We start from the raw sequence: 13,270 nt of genomic DNA on the forward strand, positions 1-13,270 counted from the left end.
CTCCTCCCCCTCCCGCCCCTGCCCATCCTCAGAGATTCGACTGTGTGCACAGGCAGTCGCATCAGCAGCAACAGAACAGTGTAATCGGGTATTGAACATGAATCTTGAATGCAGGAAGCTCATTTATGTTGCATCAGCTCTAATTCTGGGTCAAACCTCCGTGTGTCACTCGACACAGAGGAAGTTGTTTCGCCTCGTGATCGTGTCATTTTTACGACTCTGAAACAAACTCGTGAACTCTTCTGGAAAACACTCACGTGAAGACCGAACCTGTGCTCCACTGAGAACTGATATATTGATACATCGATATATTGATATTTGTGAATCTCCTCACACAGCTGATAAAATAAATAAGCGGTGGCAGAATTTAAAATGTACACCCCCCCCCACCACCACCTTCTCTTCAGGGAGAGGAGTGGGGAGGAGAAGTGTTGTAGGTGGATGGGTTGATGTGATTAATGCTGATGCTTTGTGTTTTAACATGTTGCATAATCATAAATGGGATTTACATGTAGCAAACACTCACTCTCAGTTGAGAAGTCTCGGATCAGTCGAGATACAAAAAAGAAAGTGCAGATACATTTTGTGGGAAACATCTTCCCCGACGCTTCATGTTCAGAGGAAATGAAGTTTTTGAGTAAATGAAGCTGTTTAATAACGGCAGCGGAGCCACACGTGTCTGCAGCTTTACAACCAGGGGCAAGGAAGTGAGTTTGGTGACGTACATCAGGGTTTAGATCAGGGACGGATGTGATTGGTTCAACTCTTGGGAAACTGTGAAGATCTTTGCGGAGAAGCTGTGGTGATGTCATTACAGGTGGATGTTGTTCTGTGAGATCAGATATTTATGTGGAAAACAAACATGTCTGTGAATATTTTACTGATTCGTTCACTATCAATACATTTGCAGCTTTCCAGAGACATAAATGATCAACATTTCCTCTTTACGTTGATATAAAACAGGATCCGGTCGCACTTTCATTTCCTACAAAACATTATTTGCTGCTGCAGTTTGGTCGTTGTACATGAACGTAATTTCTCATGGTGGTAGAAGTCGATGTACTTCTCACTGTGGATATGAAATATTAAAGCTGATGTTTGACTGTAGAAATATGCAGAAGGCTCCAATGATTTAATTTACAGTAGACATCTCTGTTTCCTCCCTCCCTCCTTCTCTTCTCCCCTCCCCTCCCCTCCCCTCCCCTCCCCTCTCAGGGAGCCTGGGTACAACTGTGGGACCTCCTCCTGGAGAGAGCTTTCCTCCTCTGGATGTTATGGCTGAAATGGTACGTAGGCTCAGTCAAAGGCTAAAAATACAGTGGGAATGAATAAGAGAGATGAGTCTTTCTCATGTGTCACCTGGAGTCGGCTCAGGGTGATCGACTTTGACTGTTTTTCATTAATTGTGAATTAAATAAATGTAGCTCTGGTGTAAACACTGAAATCTGTGCACAAAGCTCGGTCTTTAAAGAAATGGTTTGCATCGTCAATTAATCCTGAAGCTGGCTCATGTTTGATTTCACGTCCAATGAGCTGGAGTTCTGCGTTGTAAACAGGTCAAACAGTAGATGCGTCTCCATTAACCTGCTTAATGTGCAGTTTGAAATAGCAAACTAAAAAACTAGTAATGGAAACTCCAATCTTGCAGAACAGGAAGCCAGTTCCAACCGAGACGCAGATGCCGGAAATCTGACGTCACGTTTCATCAGAGCGATATCGCGAGAGGAGAAACCCCAGTTTTATTCCCATGACATCACTCAGTGGAAACACAGAACATTCACAACTTATTGTCGAGTTTTTTTATTTTGAGAAAAACTGCGATGGAAACGTGGCCGGTGACGAGCGAGGGTCGTACAGATCCTCCGGACTCTGAGGTGAAGCTGCCGCTCTGGACTTTAGGATTTCTGCCGTGACAGAAAAGAACCAGCAGCTTCTCTGAGGTGAATGATAGAAATGTGTTTATACACAATGAGAATTCACCGAGTGGTTACAGCAGTGGTTATATAATGTGGTCAGAGCACCAACTCGCCAACCTTGTGATTGTCTCTGTGTGTGTGTGTGTGTGTGTGTGTGTGTGTGTGTGTGTGTGTGTGTGTGTTTATTCTCTCTGCTCATCTTGCAGCCATCTGTGTCATTTATCTCATTCAGTCTCATTGATTGTTCCACGTCGCTCCACCTGGACGTTTCCCTCCTCGTCTTCTTCGTCTTCGTCTTCTTCTTCTTCTTCTTCTTCTCTCTGAGCGGCCGCCAGCTCCCACCTCATCTCTCCTCTGCATGTTGTTTTATTGTATGTTTCTTTTTCTTTTTGCACTTATCTCAAAACGCTGCCATGGGATGTGCAATAAGAGAGATTACCTATTGTAGCTGTTTCATTGTGAGTGTGATGAGTTGTTTTTCTTTTTTTAATTGGACTCATTTAGTCTGGACCCAGATGGCTGCTAATACAAGGGAAACCAGCCTGGAAAGTCTGCGAGGCAGATGACAATATGACCGCTTAGAGATAAAAAGTGGGACATGGAAAACACACCAAAGGTCTGAGTGTGTGTGTGTGTGTGTTTTTTTCACTTAGACAGTGCGCTCGCAGCCAAATGAGCAAATTTGGCAAAGAAAAGAGACGGAGCGGAGAATAAATGATGGGGAGCTGCAGAGAGAAAGTGAAGATGCTGGTTCTGAGTCACGGTGCTCTGGGCCTGAAGGACCGCCGCCTTCCAAAACTGCAGTTGCTGCAGTTCCTGATTAGGTGGCGAGAATGAAAAAGCAGGACGGGAGGAGATAACCTTGAACGAAGGCGATAACCTTTTTAAAGAAAGTTAAAACTCTCAGTGACATCAGACTCCTTACAGCTGGAGCTTCGGCTGCAGCGACGTGCTGTAGTGTAAATCATGATAACGAGCCGCCGGGAGGGAAAACGCTGAGGTCAGCCAACGACTTGTAAATCTGAGTCACCAGCGTTATCAACAACAGTGTCAACAAACTGTTGGCAGAGTGGCTGCCTTTGTTTTCTCCTCCAAGTGTATCTGACTGACTGCTGAGGTTTGTTCCTCGTGTTTCTTGTCGCCATGTTCCCTGATCTCAGTCATTACTGTTGGAGAGCGTGGTGTTTTAATAACGACCACTAGAGTCTGGCTCCAACAGTGAGTCAGTCCCCATAGACTCCCATGTTAAAATGTCCAACTTTACAGCAGAAATAAACATGTTTACAGCCTGGTACAAAAACTGTTTTGGTCTCTAGAGCTAATTTCCTCCTTCATGACACCTGTTTATATAACTCACCTGTTTATATAATTCACCTGTTTATATTTTATTAAGGGCTAAAGTTATGGAGGATTGAGGGCGTGGCCTCTTTGAGTGACATGTGGGTGAGCTTATGCTTGCACCTAAGTCTAGGCTCCTCACAAGCCCCTCCTTTTTGACCATTTTTGGATAAGCTAGGAGTTAGGGGGCGGAGTCAGACACTGCCAAGATGGTGACGGTGGAGCAGCTTACTCTGAGCTTCAAAACCCCCCCCTCCCACTTTGAACTATATTCTCTGTGGAAACGAGCAGGTCAGATAATGTTCTGCTTTTGTGAGTCCGTGGACAAAACGCACCTCAGAGTCGTCGTGTCGTCACAGTTGAGTCGCAGCCGCAGAGTTCGGCTCAACTCTTCTGTCATCTCCATGGAGACCCACGCGAGCCGGCGTTGATAGAAACCAGCGTGTCCCGCCGAAGCGTGACACTGCCCTGTTTCTGAAAAATGTTGAAGCATGACGAAGATGTTTTGCTGCTACGATCCTGCAGTCTGTCGAACACTGACTTCCACAAACAGCAGCACCGGCTGTGATGCTACTGCGAGAGCTTTTCTCTCTCTTGTAAGTTTGTGGGTTCAGCCCACACAGTCGTGAACTTCTGGTTTCAGGTTTTTCAAGCTGATCGATAAAACGCCTGAAGAAAAACAGTCGGTAGTTTACCTGCTGCTTCTCGTCAGCTCATTCTGCTGTCTTCTCGTTTCCAGAGGTCAGATTTAATTAACATGTTACAGTGGAGGTGAATCATAACGAGACTTTTGGGTTCAAGGATCAGAAACTGTTGGTTCCTACACACAGTTGAATATTATCTTTCCATATGTACTGTACCTCAGAGTGCTGCTGTAGGAGCAGCGTACAGTACACACCACCACACTGACCCACTTTTACCACATATAGGGTATATTAATAATTCATACTCTATATGTTCCTGCCTACGTGTGTGGGTGTGTGTGTGTGTGTGTGTGTGTTGGTTTTATTCAGAGTAAAGATCAATGAGCAGATTCACTGAGGAAACATCCTGCTGGTCGGCCGGTGGTTCTGTGAGGTTCTAGAGATCACTACGCAGGGCGGTTATCGGAATTTACCGTTAATTTAAGTCGTGGTTGATTTGGCGACACCTGTGGTCACCGGCGGTAACAGCAACAGTAACAATGATTTGTAACCATAGACCAGTAGTCGGCAACTGGACGGCCAAAACTGGCTCAGCAGCAATAATATCTGGCCTGATTATTTTGAGAATATAATTTTTTTTTAAATAAAAAAAAAATGGCTCTCCATCCGAACAGCAACAGTTACCTGCAGAACCACTTCCTCTTTAGTGATTTTGCGATTTTCAAGACTTCCGTACATGTCGGTTTGTGGCACCCACCTGTAAACATGTTTATTTCTGCTGTAAAGTTGGACATTTTAACATGGGAGTCTATGGGGATTGACTCACTGATGGAGCTGGACCCTAGTGGTCATTGGAGGAACTGCAGGTTTTGGTTCTTCAGTTTTCTGCCCCGGAGGTTGATGCTTGGTTGGAACAGCACGGACGTCTGTAGGAAATGACTGAGAGCTGCAAACATTGCATCATCTTGTTTGTGTTCTTGAAGCTTTAGTGTCGTCCCTCACTTGTAAGACGCTTTGGATAAAAGCGTCTTTCAGATGAGTCGAAGTAAATGTTGTTTGATAACGAAGAAGGTTTTCCACTCAACAGCTGGCACTGAGAGGAGCTGGGCACCTTGTTAATGTGCTGCCTCTCACAAACTGCACTAAGACGCTCTCTTCCAAAAATTATAAATGATCGACTGACAACCTAAATGTGTTTTTTTTTTTTTTTTTTTTACCTTGGTGTCGGATGCGTTTCATTTCCTGTGGCTGCTCGGAGAGAAAACCGTCCTCGCTGTTTGCCTTTTAACGTGCAGCAGCAGCAGCAGCAGCAGCAGCAGCAGGACATGTTTGGTCTGCATTAGCAGTAACTTAGCGCAGCTGTGATCCGACTGTAGGAAAAGCTCTCAGCCAACACTCAGGCTTTCGTCAACGAGGTAAATGCACAAACACCATCGAGTGTGTGCCTGCATCATTTACTGTAAATCCGCTGAGTGTGTGTGCAGTAATTTAAATCCTGATCAGGAAAGATGGGAAAGAAAAACAGAATATGAAGAAGTAATTTCAGAATAGATAAACATTGACTGGGTCAAGAATTGAGCTTTCTGTAATAAAAATAATAATGTTATATTGTGGCAAATTAAATTCTGCTATATATAAAAAAATATAAACTATAAAATGTTGTAAATTAGATTTTTATTCTGACTCTGACATGAGCAGTTATTACAGGACATCCAATAACTAATAATCTATAATTAAATGGAATTTTGAGATTCAAGATTGAGATTGATTTTCTTTTTTAATTTACATGTAAAACAATTGCAGAGAAATCACAAATTAAAAAATGAGATAATTTGAGTTTAGTCTCTAAGTGTCAGGGATGTCGTAGCTTAAGCGTAACCCTGACACATGGATGTGACATGGATCCCACAGCCACATGATGGAGGATCAGACCCTGCAGCAGCTGAAAGTGGCCACATAATGAGCAGGAGGTCCTTAAAGAAGCCAATTAGCCCTAATAAGCTACTGTTTCTGGCAACCTGGGGGACAGGCTGGAGAATGCTTATACTGTATACAGCACACACACACACACACACACACACACACACACACACATCATGTCTCCCCTCCATGTTCACTCCTGGCTCCTTCTCATTTGTATAGCACACACACACACACACACACACACACACACACACACACACACACACACACACACACACACTCTTGTCCTCCCCAGATTTCTGCTTCTGGGAGACAGTTATTTGGTCCCTGGTGTCTGTGGTGACAGTTATTGATCAGAGGACGATGGCTGCTCCAGTTTGATCGCTCAGTCAGGAGGATTCATTACTCCACTGCTGCTCTTATTCAAGCTAATGTGAAGAGGAGGAGGAGGGAAGAGGAAGCTCACTCCTAAACAGATGCTCCACAATCACAGCTTTTCTTTTGATTTGAGAGAAAACCTGTAACCTGACTACGACCGCTGCAGGTTCAGATCTGCACAATAACAAGCAATGCTGCAAGTCTCAACACCCCAAGGACACGGAGGTCATCCACACTGAGCCAGTTACATTGCAAAATGCAGCTTTGGCCTTTTGGTCCAAAAATTTATTTTTTATTTTTAGAAAACAAAAAAATTGTGGATTAATCTGAAAACAGGAAGCTTTTGGAAAACGATAATGTTTCCCTGCCCAGATACCACAGGGTAGTAACAAGCTTCAGGTGATGAGTTTGTGGAGGAGGAGATTTAACCCTTTTCCTCAGATTGTTGGTGTGTGGTTCATGAGGGTGCACATGCAGGTCTTTGTGAAAATCATTTAAAAACACCGGGATCGATGTTCCTTTCACACTTAAAATAGCATTTTCTGATTTAGCTGGCTTAATGTGCACATAGTCTAAGATACAAACACATGAACCAAACCAGTTTTCATCAACTGTTTCTTTATTGATAAAAAACACAAATGGCATAAGAAAAATTTTATAGTTATATTGACAACAGGAAAATAAAGAATATTAAAGCTCAATATTTTCCTCTTCTCCAGAAGAAGAAATATTTGTGGTTTTAAGAACCAAAAACCATCTCAGTGTAGTTTCACATCTCCTCTCTCAGGCTTCTCTCTGGAGCTCTAGTAACAACAGGTCAGTGAGCCAATCAGAAGAGAGGAGGCTCTGAGCCTCTCTTCTGATTGGCTGACTGTATCTGCCACACATGCATCCTGTCACTGCTTTTAGAGCCACTGACATTTACAAGCTAACAAACAACATAAACAAATAAAAGATGCTAACTATGCTATCCGTTCTGAAAAAATGCTAACCACGGTAACTCAGGTCAGTCAGCCAATCAGAAGAGAGGAGGCTCTGAGCCTCTCTTCTGATTGGCTGACTGTTTTCTGAGTGATCCAATAAAAATATAGCAGATTTCAGGTAAAAACACTCAGAGAAACCAAATCCTGCAAGGTTTGGATGGTGGGTCCAGGTGGGCGGGGCTTGGTGACTGCTTTGTTGTGACATCACAAAGTTCCAGAAGTCCTGACGGCTGGTTTTAAGGCTCAGTTTCTGAATACAGGCTGTGTGCATTTCTCTGTGGACTGAGGCTTTGATACTTTCACAGTATTAATATAGAAGCTAGACCTGATCTATAATCAATCAACACATGGACAGAGACCTTTACACTGGATGGGACCTTTTAATGATCTTGTCCTTTAATCAGAGTTCAAGGAAAAGTCAATTTTATAAATTCTGAATGAACAAAACGAATGATTTGCGACAGGAAGGATTGGGAAATAAAATAGGCCGGTATAAAAAAACAGAGGAAAGCATAAGAAACTACACAGAGTGCAGTATTAATGTCATCAGTAAAACAACAGCCACCACTCTGCTGCTCTGAGTTTCTTCCTTTCAAATAGAAATACTGTTTAATTCTCTATTGACTCATTCTTCTTCTTCTTCTTCTGCATATTTCTCATTAAAAGCAGGAAAGTGAAGGATGTTTCACTTCCGCTGACAGCAGCTTAAAACATGATGAACAGAATAAAAAAAAAACAGCAAAGTAGAACTGAGTGCAGCCACTTGTTTAACTAACTGAGTGTTTCTGTAAATATAAAGGTCTGGTTCTCTGCAGTCGAGGTAGATAAACACCAGAATTCACTGTATTTATTAATTCAGATTAAATCGCTGTGCTCCATATGTCACTGCTTACACTTGCTCTGACTGTCAGATAAGCAGAGTTTAATTACTGTTTGGTTTTGGCCTTAATCATATTAATTCCTCGACGTTGTGAGCTGCATGTAAATGTGGCTTTTGTTGCATAAAAACGTTTGATTTGAAGCTTGAAAACGATGGAGATTCAGATGTTTGTGTTCTGATGTTCAACAGTGTGACTGATGCTGAGTGTGGCAGGATTGTGTTCAGTGTGATGGACCGATTGTGGGACTCTCTTCCTCCTCGAGCGTTTCAATCAGGGCGGCAAAGAAAAGGTAATTTGACGTTCTGCACACACACCTGAATCTGGAAATCAGGAAGTTTGGATCAGTTTGAATCTAGTCGTTTTCTTTCAATCTGATTTTCCTCATTTTTGTAAATTCCTAAATGTTATCAGTTATTCCTCTGCGGTTGTGATCTCATCGGCAGCACATCCACGTTCTTCTTCTCCCGCTGTTTTCTGCCTCGTTCCAGAATCTAATTGGGGCTGCCGGTTAATAGATTTGCGGGCGGCAATCGCACATACAAAACAGCCATTGAGATAAGGCCCGATGATTGCTTTCATTTAAGGGGGCTGCCACCCTCTCTGCCATTTAACTTGCAGAAAAGATTGTGCCTCCTCTGCGATCGAGATGCGCACGGAGCTGAGAGCAGAAGAAAAGCAATTTCACACCAAAAGTACACATGAGCAGGAAGAGGGAACGGGAATTAACAACAGAAGACACAGAGTGTATTAGGTGATGCCCTGCTATTACAACACACACATTTTTCTCCCCCTGTTTCTTTCAATCCCTGCTCTGAAATTGGTAAGATAAACGGGCAGAATAGACCCACGGCTCGGGTTTCCCAGAAAACCTTCACGGTGGCGGTTGAGGGACGAGGCGTGACATTTGTGTAACAGAGACCAAAGTGTGGGGTTTTTTGTGACCGATGCCATTGTGGAGTGTGATATGAGACGCAGATGTGCTCTGTCTTATCTGCTGGAGATACGGCGGCTCAGAGGAGGTCACACACAAAGGGAGAAAAGGTTTTATCACCTTGACCATTATTGAAGCCTCTTTTTCATTTGTTTGCCCTGCGCTTCAGCATCGTTAGTGGGGGGGGGGGGCAGGAGCGGGCTTTTGTCTGAGTCTGGAGGTGCCAATAACAGTTACTGTGTGTACGTTATGACCGACCAAGAGCCGGTCACAAAAAGGCTGGAGACAAGCTTCATGGCTGGGGCGGTGGGGGGTTAGTGGCTAAAGAATCTCATTAAGTTGCCATCTCCAGGAAGCAAGGCAGTAAACATCCTGCTGAGACTGTGTCCACAACCTAGACGCTCCGTCCACAATAAGACAAGACTTTACAAAAATGCACCTCAGTACAGAAAAAACCTCCCGTTGTTAAAGCTCCTCCAGTGTAAAGGTCTGTGTCCATGTGTAGTGTGATTATAGATCAGCTCTAGCTTCTATATTAATACTGTGAAAGTATCAAAGCCTCAGTCCACAGAGAAATGCACACAGCCTGTATTCAGAAACTGAGCCTTAAAACCAGCCGTCAGGACTTCTGGAACTTTGTGATGTCACAACCAAGCAGTCACCAAGCCCCGCCCACCTGGACCCACCATCCAAACTTTGTAGGATTTGGTTTCTCTGAGTGTTTTTACCTGAAATCTGCTATATTTTTATTGGATCACTCAGAAAACAGTCAGCCAATCAGAAGAGAGGCTCAGAGCCTCCTCTCTTCTGATTGGCTGACTGACCTGAGTTACCGTGGTTAGCATTTTTTCAGAACGGATAGCGTAGTTAGCATCTTTTATTTGTTTATGTTGTTTGTTAGCTTGTAAATGTCAGTGGCTCTAAAAGCAGTGACAGGATGCATGTGTGGCAGATACAGTAAAGAAGTCAAGTACAGGAAGATCCATTCTTGGAGTGGAGTTCTCCAAATAGTCGCTGCTCTGTTTGGATTTGTTGTTTGGAAACAAACTGAATTTTACTCCCGTCTCTGCTCTGTGTCACGTATCAGACTTAAAGTTTCCAATAAGATCCAGAGAGACGGAGGGGGATCATCTGCCAGTAAGGAGGGAGGAAGGAAAGAACAATCATCAACTTTCTCTCCCTCATTACTTCTTCATGGAAACACTGGTTTGCTTTAATCAACTTGTCAGTGTCACTGCTGCTTTAAGTCTCTGTGAGCTCCTGTCCTCCGCTCACATCTCTCTGGGTCTGGATTCTGTACATGTGTGTGTTTCTGTGTCAGAATCCATCTGTCGTTTTTCCGTCAACGCGCCGCGACCGCAGTCTCTGGAGCGACCAACACACACCTCCACAGACCTCATAAAACCCTGCGCACACGGAAGCATCTGTTGTTGTCTTGACCTCGCTCGCTGCGACTCGTGAACACACACAAACACACACACACACACACACAGAGTCGGAAGGAGTAATGAGAACCCACCAAGCCTTTAGTTAATTAATTGTCATGCATCTGCTTCTCGGGGAAATAAGCGTTCAGTCGCTCGCAGAGCGGCGAGGCCTACCGGGGGAGCGAGCGGGAAGAGAGGAGTGACGGAGCAGATAAAAAGAGGAGTGGAGAAAAGGAGGATGGCCTATTACGCTCCATTTAGACTCTTCTCAATTTGGAGGAACTCCGCTGTGTGTTGGCCTCTTTACTCCGACTCATCCACAGAGACATGAGCAATGTGTAAAGGAGGGAGGGAGGGAGGGAGGGAGGGATGACAGCGTTCATCATGATGAGTCAGAGATGCAAGGAGGGGAAGTCAGCGAGGCGGAGGCCCATTTGGGTGGAGTCATGTCAGCATGCTTAATAAGAGTAATATGATTAGAGGCACAATGAAAGCATAAAGGAGATGGAAGAGTGCGGCAAAGCTGAGACTTCAAGAAATATGATTCTGTGCTTCACTCAGGAGCTGCTGAGGTCATGCACAGGAAGTGGCGCTGTAAGAAAGGGTTCGCAGGGATCAGCTCCCACCTGTTGTCTCATCACGTCCGCACGGCGACGTTTTCATTTTAAACTTGCATTTTCAAACGAAAACATTCTCCGTCCAGACGAACATTTTAGCTCCGTATCCGTGACGTTTCCAAAGGTGTAAACGATGACGTAGACATCGTCCAGACAACAAGACAACCCCAGAGTTTTCAAAATAAAACGGGTCCAGCAGATTTTCTGAAAGAATAAAAAACATCGCTCAATAGATGGGTTGTAAAATAAAATCGTAGCCGTGTGGACGTGAAGACTTGACTGAGTCTCCTCTGCTACGTGGTTTCACTTTGGTGTCTTGAACGCATCTTATTTCCAGTTAAAACAGGTCAGAGAGTCAAAGCTGCACTCATCAATATTTTTACATCAGCAGTCGGGCGAAAATCCATCCTCAGATTCAAATCAATCTTCATTTGAATAATCCGATATTGATTAATTAAAATCCACAGATTGATCTTTTTCAGTCTCTACGCAGTAACACCTAACGAGATCCGATCATGTGACGAGAGAGACAAAAACATGGCTGACGTGGCTCCACTGAAAAGCCATATGTGCAAAAAGAAGCTGATGAGAAGCAGAAAGCTGTGTGTGTCCGTTCACACTGTAACCGTTAGCAACGCATATTTTTAACCTACCTATTATCTCCAGAGACGTGTGACTAAACTGTTGGTCATGTTAGATGAAAAGTACATTACTGTAACTGCTTTCATTCTCATTGTAAACGTGGACATTTTTAATGATGCTCCATCTTCAGTTCTCTGAGAATGTGACAGAAATATCTCGATCTGATTCAAATCAAATCAAATCAGGAACTTGTGAATCAGAACTGAATCGAGAAATTAGCACAGCCTCACTCTTCGCCGCTCTGCACTGGCACCGGACGTTCATGGTTCACTGCAGGTTTGTCCAACAGGAACGTAGAAATTCCAGATACAACAAATATGACATAATAATAATAATAATAATAATGATGAAGAGTTTTCTATCTGCACAGTGCAATGAATATATCAACACTTACTTCGTCATTCACCCAAAATGTGCCTGTTGAAATGAATATTTGATTCCCTGCATGAGGGAGCAAAAAGCAAATAAACAGATGTCATTTCAAATGTTCTGCAGATGTAAATTTTCCGCTGGACTTCCCTTCAAAATGATTGAGTATTTATGAGCCTCAGATGCTTTTCACTCTCTCCTCCTCGGTGGTAGACTTCATGTATTATAGAGCAGCTTTTAAAAGTGAATAAACACGGTGCTCGTAGTTTAAATATCTGTGGAAATATATTATTTCATGAAGCTCAGCCCGGATTATAGCTGGAGCCCGCAGAGGGACAGATTTCGGGGGCCGGGAGGAGGTGGTGGGAGGGTAGAGTGGCAGACGGAGTGTGTTCGGCCCAGAGACCCTTTCTCCCTCTCAGCCAAATCCCTCTCTGCGCCTGTGGAGTCGTGTGGATCGCTCACAGCCGGGTTTTGTCTCGTGTTGAAATATTACCAGGCCTTGACATTTGGCAAAAGGGAGAACGAGCTCAACTGGTGCATTTATTTAAACTGTCAAGACTGTGTTTGAATCTAATGTGATATCCTCTAAGGGTGGGGAGGAGGGTCTGTGGGTATGAGGCCATGTGATATGATATGAATATGTTGGAGCAAGAGTCTGCTTCATTTTGAAGATAATACTGTGTCATGAACGTCTTCTGCTCTGAAGTGAAGGGAGCGACTCAGAGCGGGAACACCTCCTCATCAGAGACCACTTCAGAACCCGGTCTGAGAGCGACCCACCCATTAATCTGAGGTGAACCTGGTTAAGACACAGAGAGGCTTCAGAGAGACGCTAACAGTGACTGGAGCAGTGACCATCAGAGAGCCGGGGGGGGGGGGTAATGAGGCTGATGAGCTGCAGCGAACGCCGATCTGCTCGCTGCTCGTCTGACAGCACACAAATAGGATCCACCGCTCGGTTAACACGACCCGGCTGAGGCTGCCACTCACTGCACTGTGTGTGTGTGTGTGTGTGTGTGTGTGTGTGTGTCTGGAAAACACTACACCACATACGTATGGACACGTTGATGGCTTCAGGCCCATTTTGTGAGCGTGCACTGGGTCCAAAGGCGCTGTATCTGCAGCCCCCGTTTGTCACAGCTCATGTGTCACAAACGGAGCAGGAGACGCTTCCATATGCTGCTCATGTCTGTTCAGACTGAAAACCATCGACCCCCC

At 44.3% G+C, this 13,270-nt stretch overlaps 1 protein-coding gene across 1 annotated transcript in view; it reads left to right on the forward strand.

Moving 5' to 3' along the window:
* Window positions 1-1,223: 1,223 nt before the first annotated feature.
* The window catches only part of shank2b (SH3 and multiple ankyrin repeat domains 2b), a 171,678-nt gene continuing 159,631 nt past the window's right edge, over window positions 1,224-13,270 (forward strand). The window contains exon 1 of the mRNA XM_087170118.1: window positions 1,224-1,286. Coding sequence (XP_087026244.1) covers window positions 1,275-1,286 — 12 coding nt within the window. The 5' untranslated portion in view covers window positions 1,224-1,274. The remainder of the gene's footprint in view (window positions 1,287-13,270) is intronic.

This window comes from Seriola lalandi, unplaced genomic scaffold (assembly GCF_002814215.2).
Source record: "Seriola lalandi dorsalis isolate HSWRI2012SDOR001 ecotype SW California unplaced genomic scaffold, Sedor1 jcf7180002054929, whole genome shotgun sequence".
NCBI classification, from domain to species: domain Eukaryota; kingdom Metazoa; phylum Chordata; class Actinopteri; order Carangiformes; family Carangidae; genus Seriola; species Seriola lalandi.